Source organism: Acartia tonsa, chromosome 8 (genome assembly GCF_053477335.1).
Source record: "Acartia tonsa isolate MP-2025a chromosome 8, ASM5347733v1, whole genome shotgun sequence".
Lineage (NCBI taxonomy): Eukaryota > Metazoa > Arthropoda > Copepoda > Calanoida > Acartiidae > Acartia > Acartia tonsa.
The window spans coordinates 14,240,734-14,258,565 of NC_137267.1; the positions used below are offsets into that span (position 1 = coordinate 14,240,734).

At 31.6% G+C, this 17,832-nt stretch overlaps 1 protein-coding gene across 1 annotated transcript in view; it reads right to left on the minus strand.

The window, feature by feature from the left end:
* The window catches only part of LOC145326491 (uncharacterized), a 68,056-nt gene that overhangs the window by 17,455 nt on the left and 32,769 nt on the right, over positions 1-17,832 (minus strand). Inside the window, exons 3-8 of the mRNA XM_080169863.1 lie at positions 12,233-12,359; positions 11,718-11,808; positions 3,858-3,901; positions 3,461-3,518; positions 2,979-3,028; positions 2,422-2,515 (exon numbers count right to left, since the gene is read on the minus strand). Coding sequence (XP_080025989.1) covers positions 2,422-2,515; positions 2,979-3,028; positions 3,461-3,518; positions 3,858-3,901; positions 11,718-11,808; positions 12,233-12,359 — 464 coding nt within the window. The remainder of the gene's footprint in view (positions 1-2,421; positions 2,516-2,978; positions 3,029-3,460; positions 3,519-3,857; positions 3,902-11,717; positions 11,809-12,232; positions 12,360-17,832) is intronic.

Genomic DNA, 17,832 nt, shown 5'->3' on the forward strand with positions numbered 1-17,832 from the left:
GTAGGTTTCAATACTAGATGTTTTTTTAAGTAGCGCAGCTACTCTAAATCTAGATAATAAATCTAATTTTGCTTAGAATTTACTTTTAGGTGTTTTAAACATTGTAAATTAAAGATTTTATTTTAATAATTAATATTTTACAACAATATCTTCTAAAGAATGTGAGGAAGTTTGATAAAATTACGTTTATTTTGCAAGCTTGTTTGAAAATATTTCATTATTTTTATAATTCTGACAAAATAGATTTTCTGTTTAAATAAATAACATAGCCACAAAAAGGTTTAAGTAGTTATTGAAATATTTTATTACTATTCTTGCTAATTAAATATTCGTTAACTATGTTTAATTTGCATTTTTAAAATAGAGAAGAAAAATATCCTACTTAAATGCTAATTTTATGAAGTTATCTTAAACCTTTTCCAAAAGTTTGTTTTATAAAACTTTTTTATTTTTCATTGATTTTATTGATTATATAGGTTAAAAATATCAAAAGTATTTTTCAAGGGCTATAGATAAATTTGGATTAATTTCGATTTTTGATTTTTAAATTTTTTTTTAAATCTGCAAGAATATGCATGTCTTTTCAAAGAATAGATTATATAAAAAACAAAATTAAACATATTCAGGCTATCAAAAAGCAAAAAATATTCTTTTTTACCATTAAATCGCAAATATTTAAAATCATTAGATTTTAAGCTTATTTTGCATGGAAACACATTTTTTCAGTTATTTTTTCTCAACAATGGATCTTAAATGATTATAACTGAAAACTTTTATGAAAATGTTATTATCCAAAACTTCAAATATAGGAAATAATTGCCGTTTGCAAAAATGTGTGCAAAAAGTTGCCAATATCTCGTTAGAAGGGACTTAATGGATTTGAATTCTTACTGCTTACGAGTTAGTGAACTATAAACTATTAGAAAAGTATCACTTTAAGGTGAAATTTTGAGGGTCAACTTTTTTTCTTTTAAAATTCGCAGTGCCTATTTGCTAGGGGTGCAGCTTCTAGTAATATTTAAAAATCTCTTAGCAACTAAAAGCTTAGAGCTAAAAGGCTAACATTTTTTTTGTGCTTGTCCCCTGTTTAATAATGAATTTCTGGCTACAAGTCAGTCAAAGTCACATATTGCTTCTTCTCCTAATTATTTAACAACCTTTGTTTTTTGGTCCTTTTTACTTTAAAATACAAAATATAAATTTCAGCGTTTGCAGAACTACTTGACAGCACCCCCCTCACCCACTACCATTGATTGAGGGTGAAAAGCTTTACAAAATACCTATGCAGAAAATAAAAACAGCAAACGTCTTCTACTAGTAATAAAATTAATCTAACAAATTTCTACAAGAATAAAAATTTGTTTCAATCTCGTAACTGAATGTGTACAATATAAATACACACATTCTTTTTTCCATTCATTGTTTTAGGCTGGAAAACTAATAAAAAGAACAGTAAAGGTGTTTTTACAGCTTTGTGCCTGTTTGTTCTTTAAAATGTATTAGATTAATAAACTTATGAGAGACGTATTGACGTTAGAAATAAAACTTCTCCTTTTTATCTTAAGAGATAAAATTTAAATAATCATTAAAATTTTATAACAAATAAGATCAAATTGTAAAATTAGGTGCTTTTTTCTTGGGTACATACATAATATATTTATTAAGCTTACATTTGCTTAAGAATTGGAATTTTGAAATGGACAATATATGCTTGTAGTTTTAATCATACTTTTAAAAACCCAAATCATTATTTTACTATTTTGTGCAAATAAGAGAAGTACTGTTCTAGTCTTGATATATATGTAATTACCTGCTATGTGTCTCATGTCCAAGTATCTCCACAGACATATTATCTGTCTTGATATGTATGTAATTACCTGCTATGTGTCTCATGTCCAAGTATCGCCACAGACATCTTGTCTGTCCTGTTATATATGTAATTACCTGCTATGTGTCTCATGTCCAAGTATCGCCACAGACATCTTGTCTGTCCTGTTATATATGTAATTACCTGCTATGTGTCTCATGTCCAAGTATCGCCACAGACATCTTATCTGTCTTGATATATATGTATGTAATTACCTGCTATGTGTCTCATGTCCAAGTATCTCCACAGACATCTTGTCTGTCCTGATATATATGTAATTACCTGCTATGTGTCTCATGTCCAAGTATCGCCACAGACATCTTGTCTGTCCTGTTATATATGTAATTACCTGCTATGTGTCTCATGTCCAAGTATCGCCACAGACATCTTATCTGTCTTGATATATATGTATGTAATTACCTGCTATGTGTCTCATGTCCAAGTATCTCCACAGACATCTTGTCTGTCCTGATATATATGTAATTACCTGCTATGTGTCTCATGTCCAAGTATCGCCACAGACATCTTATCTGTCTTGATATGTATGTAATTACCTGCTATGTGTCTCATGTCCAAGTATCGCCACAGACATCTTGTCTGTCGCCTCTTTGGCACCTTGCCCTAAAGTACTCACACTTGCTGCGACACCTAAAAAATGAAAAAGAATTAATTGATTTTTTGGTCAAATACTCAAACTTAAAAGCAGTTTGTCTGTCAATGTTCATAAATAAAGACACTAGAGCAAATAATTTAAAAATTTCCAAGTAACGCAACAGAAATACATCATATTTTTGTCAGGTCTAAATAATGCACTGGATGGCTGGGAATCATTTAATAACGCCTTTAGAAAAACAATTGAAAATCAATTGAAAAATGGATATAATAAGCAAAATTCCATCCTGACAGTCATACATACTTTCTATTACTTTGACATCCAATTGTTTCGAAAAACAACTAGAAATAATTGTCTGATACCAAGCTAAGCCAAAAATTGTAAATCAAAAGAAATCAACTTTTTGAGGCCATTGTTCTACAGTTTCTTTGGGCCATAAAAAGAACGACAAAAAATAAAATGATGGAAAAGTTAAAATCACTAGAATAAAAAATATACCTGGTGCTATGTGTTCATCATATGAATGCTTAAAATGCGCAGCTGATTCACTAAAATTTGAATTATATGTCAGTTTAAACATTTTGTAGTACAAATTAAACAAAAAATACTTTGATATTGATCTCTTCTAAAACCACCGTTGAAGCGTCGTCGATTGTGATATCTGAGAATAGTTATTTATCGCATTACACCATAGACAGTTGTACGCGGATAGTAAAATTATAAACTGTAAAACTAATTCAAGTTTTGTTGGGCCTAAGGGGGAAAAACGGCACAGGACAATCAAACAGGGATCAAAGTCATAATATTTATTTTTATATTCATGTAAAATTCATTTTGATACGATCCGATTCATGATTTTCAGTATGGTCCAGAACTGGTTTTAATCCAGCGGATAACAAAAACTGATTAAATCTCATTTCCCCATGGCGTTACGGACGGACAGACAAAATGATTTATAGAGTAGCTACTAAAATCTTTACCTGACAACAGGCTGTGCTGCTCTGTGGAGCTGTGATACTGCTGTAACTCCAGCATTTCCTAATCATGAAATGTCATGTTATTTAATTTCATTTAAAGAAATTACAAGTTTCAATTTATATGAAGATCTTTATAGTTCCTATAAAAAAGATTTAAAAAACTTTTTGGGCGAAGTATCCCAAATGACATTGATTAGAATAAAGAATTTTATATTCATTCCCTTTTTTATAGGCACTATAAAGAAGGGCCGATCTTAAATGGTAAAAATTAGTTATGTTTTATATTGGTTTTGTTTTATAATGGAAGAATCCTTTAACGGAAAGGCCCCTGCAAAGAAGAAATCAATATAAAGTGTTTGTGAAGATTTTTGAATTACCAGTAAGAGGGCTAAAAGATTACCTAGAGTTAAAGCTGAATCTAGGATTGCAGGCATAAAGCGTTCCCTAAAGTAAAATATAAATATTAATAACGTATTTGTCTGTTTTAGAATAATGGATATATTATAGTTGGATCTTACACCAGATTTTCATGTTTTCTTATAAAGTTAAAATAGCAGCTGGCTAAAAAGATGATTTCCCCCAGTCCACCCCTATTACCCCATCACATCCCCTCCTACTGGATTGACGAATGGACTAATAAACTATGTTAGCAAGCTAAATTGACAGTTTTTCGAGCCTCTAATTGCAGTGTAGAAACAATAACTTAAATTTTGAATGGTTGGTTGAGTTTCCAAACATTTCAACCACCAACTGCAATCTACAGAAGGGATAATTCTGTGTATAATCATTGGAGATTTACATTAATTTTACTGTTATTGTCTTAATCCATTATATTCTTGAGAAAGAACTTGAGGCCACCCCCAATATTATAATTTTGGTGACATAAGTATACTTGTTTTACATCATAAATAAATCAAAACACGTTTTTTATCTTTACTATTCATGATAGACAAAGACAATGACAATTTTTCTGTAAAAACAATTATTATTTAAACAAAATGTATCATTCTGCATATTATTATAGTCATTGTTGTCTAAAAAATAAGATATACAAACTTATATTTTTGATAGGTTAAAATAGAAGGACAGGAAGTATTTTTTTCAGTTAAAATCTTTTCGAGACTTGAAAAGAAATTATATTTAAGTAGGTAATATTATATTGATTTTTTTGTCTTCATATTTTTTTCTATGTTCTATTGTAAAGATATATATTCTACTATATATATTCTACTCAGCTATATAGGTTCAAAAAGGAAGGATAGAATATAAATTTTTTCTGCAACCCTTTAGACGTGTGTAATATTTAGAATTAAATCTACCATACACACAGTTAAATTGTTTTCTTGTTTGAACCAACCAATCAAGACTTAATAGAGCACCTACAGTTTTAAACCAACGATTGCGAAAAATAATTTACAAAATTTTGTTAACATTATTATTTAAAATCCATTGTCCCCTCCCTCTCTGCATATGATAGATAATAAATTACAAAGGAAGCTTTGTATAGTGCCTGTAAAAATAACGTCACACATGCCAATACACAAACTAAATTACGAATTGCAGGCCAGTATACATTTTAATTGACCAATGGTATGCCAGAATAAAGTCATATTTTATAGGCAGTATAAAAAGCTTCAGTTCAGCCTCGCAGTTCAGTTAAATAGTCTTTTTCTACTGACATAGTACCTTTACAAATTTGTTGCATAAGGAGCCTAAAAGACATACATCACTAGTTATTTGTAGAGAATCTGCTACAAAAAATACTCTTCCCATACTAAAACTGTTGTATAAAAAGTCTAAATATGAAATTTTGTACGAAATATTTGTTTGATAAGCTGAATGTATTCAGGAAGAACGGAAATTTATGCGAGACAGGTCAGGGATCTTAAGGGATAAGACAATGGACGATAAATTGATAATCAAAAATACTCCTTCTGTTGGTTAATTTTTTGTTAAAAAGTTTGGACACTATTAGTTTGTAACCAACCAATAAATATTTAATTAAATTACTCAAAAGTCAACGTATAAGATATGATAAACTTAATATAAAATTTTAGGTATTATATCAATTTACAGTTCAATGTACCTTACCTCCCTGGAGACAAGTACGCTGGATAAAGGAATATAAATCTTCAGCATGGCTCCAAATCCGATTTATTTCCGCTGAATCAAAACCGGAATTTAGAATGATTCCTGTAGTAGTTAGGTACGAGTTAGAAAGCGTAGCAACTCTATATAATTATTACCAGAATGTCCGTACGTCCATTTTAAACCTGTTGATTTTTCTACTTTTTTAAAAACAAATTTTTATGTGATCTAATTTTCCGTTTGATCTGATTTTTTGTATATTGATTCTTGGGACAACAAAGAACAATAGTATAAACGAAGTAACTCTATAATCAAGTCCTAAAAATGTAAGTATGTCCATAAACATTATCCTGTATCAAGCAGTTTTTCAACAAATTATGTACAATTTTGCTTCGACTTATTCGATACTTTTATATTCTGATTATTCAGTTTCAGACAGTTTACAAATGTTAATGTCCGTTTGTCCTTCCGTTTCAGTGCTTCGCTTTAATGGATGTTGTCATCCTTGTTACCCTTTACTTTGTTATTCCTTAATGTCTATAGTTGTATTATAGCATTAGACGTGTTACTCAAAATACACTTTTTCTAATTCAATTCTTCTCCTGACCTAAAAAGTTATGTACATGTACAAAATTTAAGCTCTCTATCTCTACTGGCTAACTAGCGCCAGTCATCTAAAAGATCAACAGATAACGGTTTTAACAATTTCTCAGCAATATGCAGGTTTTTAGCTCTTCTGCATATTACAACTTAAACATATAAGGCCAAAGAAATCAAAAAAAAACTTTTGTTAAAGTCTACTCTACAACTAGTGCCAATCATTTCATCCGTTCGTCCATCCATTTTTTTATTTGCTACTCAAGAATGTTTTTTACATAGTTATTACAACTTTCTAAAATGTTGAATTTCCCAAACCTAATATTTTTATTTAATTTGATTTATTTATTAGTTCTTTTGTTGTCTATCTATTCAAATAAATCCAGTAAATAAATAAATATTTTTAGATCCTTCTTCTTTTATTTTGTTTGAATCTTAATAAACCAGGAACAGCTAAGCAGTAAGGTACCATTATTTATTATATTACTTGCGGCTAAAGGCCTTTATTACTTTATGACACTTAAAGGAAGGGGAGGTGGGAAGACAGCCCTCAAATTTCACTTACAGTTTGAGATGAAAAGTTTTTCGTAAATGCGAACTATATTGGGTTGTTGGAGGTATACTTTCTTAAACCTTCTTCGGACCTATAAAAAGCTTACCTTTTAAATGGTAAATTAAAAAGAAAAAGTTTCAGGACCCTTGAAACTTAGTAAGTCAAACAGTGGCAGCGCCTGGTGGCACTTTTTTGGTATTTCTTTTCTAGGGAAGATTTCTTTTGAAGGGGTGGTGGTATCCTTTCCCAAAAAAATTATAAACCTTCCTAGGACCTATGATAAGCTACATTGTAAAGGAGAATCGGTTCAGATGTAAGATTGATATTACATGCATACGAGCCTTTTATATAGAAGCTTCGCTACTAAATTTGATTAATCTTTTGATAACTATTATATAAAGAAATAAATATCAAAATCTAATATAGAATATTAAGATTTTAGCAACTTTTTAATAATTACAATTCTTATTATTCTTATTGTTCATAATTGTAAAAAAATGCTATAATTTAAGCATAATCAATTTTTGTTTAAGAGCAAATTATATAATAAGATTATGATAACAAAATTAATTTGATTATATAATGAAGATCTAAAGAAGAAAAGCTTACTAATAGTTGAATCTTAGATTCTATGGATAATGGATAGAAAACCAGAAAACGAAGTAGCGGGTTTCGTCGTTTTTTTCACAGTAGCTCTTATGCTATTTCTAGCCACTGCGGGTGGCTCTAACCCTGCGGGGACAATTTCCTAACCGCGCAGGGAAATCATTAACATTTACCTAACCTAAATAACCTAAATTAACTTGTCAAAAGCTACTGTGAAATTACGACGAACCCGCTATTTCGTTTTCATTTCATGATATGATTTTTTAAAATTTATGTGTAGCGTTACAACTTTGTAATTTACTTAATCTGACTGTCTGTACCGTATCTACACAAATAACTTACTCTATCAAGATATTATATTATTATTATTATAGCGTTTGCTAATACATATGACTCATTTTGTCTTTTTAAAAGTAGTACCTTTAGACAGACGTTAGCAATTTTATGTTACGATAGTTACAATAAGTATCTACTAAATATATAATTCCTTTCTCCTTATGTCTACTCTACAGATAAATCTACAAGCGTTGTTTTTTAGGGGTAGTCTACCCACCAACCCATGATTGGCGCACTTTTTTAGCATATTTGTCAGCCGTGCTCTACTTTTCTTTATCCTAGAATTTTTTTTGCAAATATGTGTAAAACACTATATCATAAATGAAGTGCATTCGCTAATAGAGCTAAAAACCAGGGTTCTTAATAAACCAACCAATCAAAAATAAAAACAAAGTACCCAAAGTTGTTAAGTGGAATAAGAAAACGTAATTATAAAACTTTGGGGACAAGTGTTATAAACAGCCTATTGTCCCCTTCCTTCCTGGATATAAAAATCAAGTTCCTGTACCATTCATAAATATGTAATCATTAAATATTTAATCAAAAAAATCCTGTAAGAAAAGGGACAATGGGCCTTTTATCATTATATTAGTCCTCAAAGTTTTGTATTTTAACGTTTTCTTATTCATTGGCTTAACAACTTTTTAATGAATTTTAATTAGTTGGGGGTACTTTTGTGTATCATCAATGGAGATATACATTAGTTCATTGTCAAACTAAAAAAACCTAAAAAAATTACAAGTGAGGGGGTTAGTCGAATTCATCTCTCCCCTCCTCAAGTGCCCCTAGTGGCTTCTAGAGGCATAGCCGCTAGTATATGAAAAAGGATCGATAGTCTGAAGTCTAATATTATGCTGTATAGCCTGGAAATATGGGTTAGCAACTGTATAAATAACTACATTTTGTCCATAAACCCATAAACCTAATTCTTACAATTAATAAACTAAAGAAAGGATCTTGGACAAAGTAGCCTCGGTCAAAGCAGCCTCCGGACAAAGTAGCCTCTGGGACAAAGTAGCCTCAGAACATTTACTTGAAAATAGCCTTCTATGGAAAGTAGCCTCTACTATTAATAAAGTCATAGCCGCAGCGCTCGGCCCCCTGGTCTGCCTAGCCGCAGGCGCTCGGCCCCCTAGCCTTTAACCTAACCTAACCTAAAAATTGTAAAATCCACGAATTTCTATACCACCTATGTATTTTCCTTATGAGGCTACTTTTCTTAAGAAAACGTCCAGAGGCTACTTTGTCCTAGAGGCTACTTTGTCCCGAGGCTACTTTGTCCAAAGCTACTTTGTCTAAGTTCCAAAAAAAATATGTTGTCTGACAAATAGTTATGATGTTACAAGCTCTGTAAAAAAGGATATTTCTGTAAAAAATCAATCTTTAATTTCAAATGTTCGTCTGTTCGTTAAAAGTAAATCAAAGAATATTATTAGTTCTATCAAATATATAAAATATTTCAACATTTTACCGTCAGTCCGTCCATTTAAGACTGGAAAGGATGTTATTTTTATTGCTTTTTTTGAGTAGATTTTTTTTGCCGAAGGTTGTCTTCCTTGTTATTATAATATTTTTGTTATATTTTCTAACAATAAATGAATTTGTCTTTATGGAAGTTGGTTGGACTTTTAAAAATAAAATTAAAGTATGAAAATTTAAAAGACATATAAAAGAGTAGATACTAAAATGAGACTTTACTAAAAAGAGTGATCAAGACAGGGACATTGGACTGTTAATTATCCTGGTTCACAATGTTGTTTTATTCGTAAGATTAAACACTTTTGAGACGTTTATCTAATCTTGATTGGTTTGAGCAATCCAGCAGTGTCAAAATATATCCACCAATAATTGTAATCTACATGTAGGGTAATTTTGTTTGAGGATGTACAATTTATCGTTCATTGTGCTATCCTTTTAAATAAAAAAGTATGTAAAAATATGTATTAAATTGTCAAATTGTATGATCAATGAACGAAAACTAAAAGAAAAATTGTACAAAAATTAAATTACATTACTGTTCACCTTATAAATTGAAATGGGAACTGTAAAATTTTCAGGGAGTAAGGGAATCAATTAATCAACAACATAATCTTACCCCTAACAATTTACAATATATCAAGGGTAGAATTTATAAATAGAAATTTCATTCAAAGTTAAATGTATCGGCCCTTGTCCTATCACAGTTTCCCTGAGAATTTGAGAGTCATTTGAATATGAATAAAACTCTATGAATATCCGCAATAAAGGTGTTTACGTCAAAGTTCAAACTTTTTGAAAAATCAGTTTAAGTGATGTTCGTTTTATTTTCCGAACAAACTAGACTCTATTCTACTATGTGTAGACTCTACAGTATCTACACAGTCTGTAGACTCTATAAGTATATTTTCCCCCTGCTATTGTTCTTCTAAAATCTATACACAGTGCGTATATATGAAGGTGCTTTGACGTTTGTGTCAGAACCTAGGTTAACCTAGGTTAGGTAACTTCATTTTACTTTTCAATAAAATCTAAAATGCAGCCGTTTTTGAGAAAATTAAATTTGAAAATTTCTAGTTCAATTTTCATCCACTAGGAGTTACCGCATAATCATGACAAGAAAAGCAAAGGTTATTTATTTAAATTTTTGAACAACTTTGCTTTTATAAAGTCTGTCATAAAATCTCTTTATATGATTTATTTAAGGCTGAATTTCCGTGACCTTAGCAAAGCAACTGATAAAAAAGACATTAATTAACTCACTTCAGAAGTGGTTTTATGAAGAACTTTATGAAAGCAAACTTGTTCAAAATTTTAAATAAATAATCTTTGCTTTTCGTTAGGATTATGCGGTAACTCCTAGTGGATGAAAAATGAACTTGAAATTTTCAAATTTAATTTTCTCAAAAAACGGCTGCATTTTAGATTTTATTGAAAAGTGTAATGAAGTTACCTTACCTAGGGTAATGAAATGCACTATGTCCCAATTTAAGTTCTGACACAAAAGTCAAAGCACCTTCATACGCACTGTGCTATAATAAGTGATCTACAGAATAAGCTAAAATCTAATATTGTCAGTATTGTAAGAGCATTTTTGCACTATCAAATCTAAATTTTTCACATTTCTAAAGAAAAGTGCTAGAAAATTTTCTCAAATTTACACTTTGATTCTTAATAATTTTATATTTATCAAATTAAGTAGGAAATTTATTAGATATTTTGTATTATCTTTATATTAATCTATCTATCTAAATGGTGTTGAAGAAACTAATCACTTCACTTTTTTAAATATAAACCCTAAAGTTTTGATCAAAAACTATTAAAAAATAACCCAATTCACGCTCAAGCAATGTCAATGAGAAAACAATATTGAATTTAGAATCTACCCACCTCTCCAGAGCACTACAGCTCGAGACCTAGCCCTTGTAGAGAATTTTTTATCTTGACAAGACCGATACCTCCCTGTAAACTTTCCCCACCTCTATCAATCTATCTATATATATACCTGACAACGCCTCCAGCTGTCTTGACAAGACCGACACCTCCCTGTATTCTTGGCTTCACCCACCTCTATCTATCTATCTATATATATACCTGACCACGCCCCCAGCTGTCTTGACAAGACCGACACCACCCTGTATTCTTGGCTTCCTGCGTCTCTATCTATCTATATACCTGACCACGCCCCCAGCTGTCTTGACAAGACCGACACCTCCCTGTATTCTTGGCTTCCTGCGTCTCTATCTATCTATCTATCTATATACCTGACAACGCCCCCAGCTGTCTTGACAAGACCGACACCTCCCTGTATTATTGGCTTCCTGCGTCTCTATCTATCTATCTATATACCTGACACCGCCCCCAGCTGTCTTGACAAGACCGACACCTCCCTGTATTCTTGGCTTCCTGCGTCTTTATCTATCTATCTATATACCTGACAACACCCCCAGCTGTCTTGACAAGACCGACACCTCCCTGTATTCTTGGCTTCCTGCGTCTCTATCTATCTATCTATATACCTGACAACGCCCCCAGCTGTCTTGACAAGACCGACACCACCCTGTATTCTTGGCTTCCTGCGTCTCTATCTATCTATCTATATACCTGACAACGCCCCCAGCTGTCTTGACAAGACCGACACCACCCTGTATTCTTGGCTTCACCCGCCTCTCAAAGTAGTCGGGCAGTGAGGGAACTGAAATTAATAGATATACATGATTTCACCTCTGATTTATGTCGGATTAAAACCGATTTTGAGTTATACTTAAAAATTGTGGCTCGTGCCGTAATATAAAACATTTTCCACAAAAAGTAAAAAAAAATGAAACGCTATTTTGTTCGCAAGTGTATTTGGCACCTTGGGTAAACAAAACTATAATTAATCTTTAATTATTTGTTTTATTATCTAGAGAAAACAGTTACGACTTCTAGACAATGATCGTGCATCAAAGAGTTGGTTGTCTGATAGGTATTAATAAAGCTAGAAATCCAGAAAAGGAAAGATTTGGCTTTCCTTAGTTATCCTTGGTTGCTAGACCTGACATTAGAGTGTCATGGACCGCAACCTCGACCGTATAAGGTAATTGATAGGTAACACAGAGATTAGGAATTTTAGTTACCTCCTCGTTTTGTTCTGTCATGATGTTGGTGCTCTTGTTCTGCGGAATAAGATACTGTTACATGTGAGGTGATAATAAGTAACAGAGCCGCTAAGGGGCGGGTTAGCCGCATCGCATCAATCAATACCTGAAAAAAAAATATATAAATATATAAAATCAAGGATGACAACATTAAGGTAAAAAAAATTGAGGGGGTAAAGAGGGGGTCTTTTCAGATAATAATGTCGAAAATATATACAAAAGAGCAGAAAACAATTTACTAGCAGACGAAAAAAGTCACCAGCATTGGGGCCAAGTAGTTATCTCGATTATACACTGTATTTACAAATTTATTATGACATCCATAAGTATTGAAGCATAAACAAATCATGTATGGTAAAACAGACATTGTGTGTTATAGGGCAGATGTTTAGTTGTCAAAAAATATAGCGAGACAATGTGCAATAAATCAAAGATAATCACAAAACCTTCCTAAAAAGTGTGCTTATGTCTTTTGAAGCATGATATCTAACAGACCAAACAAAATATGTACTGGATGCTTCACTACAAATCTCAGCTGTCTATCTTAAATAGCAGTCGAGAAAAAAGGAGTAATTTAAGCAACTTCTCTCCTTTAAATTAAATACTATAAAAAAAGTATTTAAAACTTAATATTGTTCATAGAAATTGTTTTAAAACGCAGTTTTCTTACGGTAAATGAATAAAAATAGAAACAAGGATGACATGTTTTTATACTGGCTGAACTATAGTAGTATAGAGCATCTTCCATATTAAGTCGTCTATCTAAAATAGGAGCTCTAAAAATCTTTGAGAAAGCTTCTCTCATGGACGGACATACAAATCAGAAAAATCAGACTGCCATGCAAACATTTTACATTTTAAATTATAGAGTAGCTAAGGTACCAGAGAAGCATATCTAAGGTTTTAGTGCATAGAATAGATAAATGGATTAATCGTATGGCAGCGTAATATATAGAACTTCCACTTATAAATAGTTTTTATAGAGTTAGCTACTCTATAGCTACTATAGATGTATATAGAGACAACTATCTCCCTTTCTTTTTCAACGACCTTCTTCGCCTGCTTCTAAATTGTTTTCTGCTACTTGGCTGTGTTATATTTTAAATGACCCGATAGAAAGGTTGCACACGGTGGTTGCGATGGGGAGATACAGTTATCTAACCCTCTAGTGTTTTACTCTAATTATGAGATAGACTTTCTAGGGAATAATACCTTACCTAACAATCTTTAAATTAATCTAATTGGTATTTTTAAAAATGTTTGTTTTCGTCTGTCTATAACGATTCTAGTTTTCAATGTCCTAAATCAGAATTAAATTTTACTCAAGTTCTTCATGTGATAGATTTCTTTAGTTTGGATTAGATTATGTGCTTTGCTTATTTAATGTTTTTCGCTATTTTATTATGTTTTCATCCTCGTTCATTCTATTCTTAGCTAGATATATAGATGTTATTATCTAATACTATTTTTTTTTGCAAATTCTTGATAGAAAAATTTTATCTCATAGAATAGATAAAAATTGTTTATAATGTATAATTATCGCAAATAATCTATATTTATGATCAATCTTATAAACGAAATAAAACCTTATATTTATTATTTTGTATAAAAAAAAACATAAAGTGGTTTACCTTTAAGTGCCTGGTCGTTCAATAAATAGTCGTTGTAATAAATTGAAAAAAAGGAGATAGTTCTTTTTGTTACCTTAGGCTAGATAAGGATGGCTATATTAGTTACAGGGTCACCGGGCCTAGTGCATGTGTTGTAAGGCATAAAGAATCCCCCCCCCCCCATTAAAAAAAAGGGGATTCTGCGCTCGTAGGGCATTTTGAGATAAAGTTCCTAAGTATGAAGAACATCGTTTTTTATCCATTCACATGATTTACATGTAAGCATTTTTAAATGTCAAACGCACACATACACACATAAAAGTGTGTGTAATCGTCTCTATGTGTGTGTTTATGTGTGTGATTTTGTGTAAATGGTTGTCTGTGAACGAAGGTCGTGACAACATTTAACATTTAAAACTGTAAGATGGTTGTTTTATTTGGTCAACAAATAAAGAAACAGGTGTTTTAACAGGGATCTAAAGGGATAAGATAAAGACCGATAAGCTAATGTACATCCCCAATTATGAAACACAAAATTCCTCCTTATGTAGCGTAAGATTAGTAGTTAAAACGTTTGAACACTCAACTAAAATAAAACAACCAATCAATATTCACTTAAGTCCCCAAAGTTGTTAAGCCAACAAATAAGAAAACATTAGGGAATAGTGTAAAACACAGCCTATGTCCCCTCTCTCTATGGTTTATTAAACAACTAGCGGCTTCGGACGGACGGACAGACGGATGGACGGACAGACATCAAGCTACTTTGTATTATAGATTAATTATATTTTTAGATAGAACGGGGAAAAACAACTAGAATTAAAGATTCGTATATATCAAACATATATAAAGTTGTTTGTCTGATAAAATTTCTTTTATAAGTTTGACGAATTTTAGATTCAGATTGTCCATCTAGATATATTATATCTATTTCTAAATCATTATTTGAGATAGCAAATGGTAACAAATGAAGACACTTTTTCCGCACGATATTTTATTTTCTTTACGTTTTAAAGTGTTACACCAATACTTCAAGAAAGGACTTTTAGCAAACTAAGGATATTTAAATGTGGGTTTGTTTTAACCTTTCCCCTCCCCTTGAATAATAATTTAAATAAGACTGACCATAATAGTTATTTCTCGCATCGTATTATAAACGGCTTTCCGCGGATATAGAATGTACAATTATGAGATTAAAACTAGTTTTTTTAGCCCCGAGGTGACGAAGTCACCGGCTAAAAAACTAGTTTTAATCTTATGATTGTACATTTCTATATTCGTAGAAAGTTGGATATAATACGATGCTAGACATAGTTTTTTCGTATGGATGAGAACCGGTTCCTATCCACCGGATTCGAATGAATACGAGAAAGAATCTTATCTTTCAGTATTATTTATAATAAAGTAACAGGATATGTATCTGTCTGTCTGTTTGTACCGAAAGATCTCGCTATTCCCTCCCCTTAAATTTTCATTTTACTTGTTCTTTTTAAATCTAAAATAAAAAAAAATCATGTTTTCAAATTCAACCCCCCCCCGGCCCCCCCCCCCCCCTCCTCAGATGGACAAATAAACAGAATTATTAAGAAAAAATTTAGCTTTTAACTTGATTTTGGTTCGAATAAGAAAACACCATCAGAAGTTTTTTTGCTGTTGGCCTTGTAGCATTTTTATCAATTTTCTTCCATGATTTGTCACTTATAACACAGAGAACTTTAAAAATCTTCAAACAAGTACATAAGTACAAAATTCATAAGTTGACAAGTACAAAAATTTATTGATACAGAAATAGAAACAGAATATTTAAAGGAAATAAAAAAGACAGAATGCAAAGAAAGAAAAAGTAATAAAGTTGACAATAATGTCTGTAGAATTAGAATATTGTGTAGCTTATTATTTACATTTTCGTATGCACACTAAATTTGATAAGCTAAAAAATCGTTCTAACAAAGTTTTAATTGCAAGAAAAAATGGACCTTTATACTGCAATAGCAATCCTACCCTATAGTGTGGGTAAAGTTAGCCTGAAGGTTGGTTCATCACTGTTTAAAAGTAACAGGATGTCTATTGGTCTTTTGGTAGCAAAACGGAACTCGCTATCCGCTGAGCCGATATGGTTCTCCTTTACAATGTAGCTTCTCATAGGTCTTGGAAAGGATCTGAACTATTTTAGAGGACTACTATACACTGCCAAGAAGTCGCCCGTATAAAAATGACCCCCCCCCCTCCCCCACTTAAAGTGTCCCTAGAGACTTTAGTCGCAAAGCCGCTAGACCTTCCTAAACCTTTAATTCACTGAAGTTATATTTTCATAGTTTTAATTTTCAAGCAAACATTAATTCCTATATTAAAGGTTATTTTTAAAAGCGAAGATTTTGAAAGCTAAGTTATTTTAAATCTAAGACCTATTCATAACTAATCTGAAATATTTAGGTTAAACTGAATTTTCCTTATTTTCTCTCTCTCTCTGCTTTGTTCATTTTTTTAGGAAGGTTAATTGAATGTTAAGCTTTTTCTTCAAATTTTTTGGTACAATTTGTTAAGGTTTTGCACAAAGAAAATTGAATGCCATAAAATTAAGTAAAGAATGTCATACAAGGATAATTATTAACCATAAGCCGCAAAGCAATAATAAACGGTAAAAAAATAATATAAATCATATAAAAAATATCATTGAACTATAATAAATCTTTATAACAAAGTAACATAATGTTTGTCTGTTTGTTTGTACCAAAGGATCTCGCTAACCGCTGAATTGATATGGTTTTCCATTACCAGACAGCTTCTCACAGGTCCTGGAAAGGTTTTGGGAGGGTTCTATCACCCTTCCTAGAGAAATCACTCATAGAAAAGCAATACCAACAGAAAAGTCAAGCTATGATAATAAAACGATTTAGGTAATTTCCTCATCATACTTTAACGTGATGACTTACATACCATAATTATAGAGTAACAACGCTACTAAACTTTAGGTCAGGGCTAATGTTAAGTATTTACATAATCTTGGGGAAAAATTAACTTAAAATATTTTGAATGAGATTATTTGATTTTTATAAAGCGTCTCATTTTTTTTAAAACTTAAAGTTACACAAATTTATACCTTAAGGGTGGGGAGGGGTAATGGGGAACAAAAATGGCTATTTTAAAATTTACACCTCCCAACGTTGGATTTCCCTCCTAATAAAACTTTTCCCCTTTCCCAAACGGTAAAAAAAATGAGCTTATCAGTATTAAGCTGCAGATTGAACAAGCTTAACAGGCGAAGAGTGCGTGAGGCGTTTTTGACTAAAAATAATTACATAGTTTGGCGTTCATTATTATGTAATGGTACTTGACAAAACATTAAAATGCTTACATTTTGAGCCTTTTTTGTCGTTAGAGGTTTTAATTTACCAAACATTGCAATAAATGCGAAAGTACCTCTAAGTCGCTACCCAAAAGTAATAGATATTGACTACAAAACGCACTGCTCTTTATGCATTCTTTCTTATATTGCAACTTTGTAAAGTATGATCAATTACTCCATTTTAGGATGACAGGCAAATTTAAGGTGCGATTTGATAATGATCAGTAAACATTTTCAACATTTACTAATATCGAGTTTTATTAATACTTTAAAACAATTTATTTACTTAAATGTAACATCAAAGATATTTTTAAACTAAATATCAATTTAACTCAGTATCAGTCAACCAATTTAGACTTTTACACACAAAGTAAAGCTCTGTATTTGATTTGTTAATTCATGAAAAAAATGGTTATTCTCAATAAACCGTCGATGTGTCGAAATTATGTCAGCAAGCAAAGTAGTCACACCAACAGGGGCGTCCAAGTTTTTTTTTTTTTTTTTTTTGGGGGGGGGTAAAATGGCGCGCGAAGAGCGCGCTGCAAATTTTTTTTACCCCCCCCAAAAAAATTTTTACCCCGGGGGTAAAATTTGCTTGGGGGGGGGGGGGGTAATTACCCCCC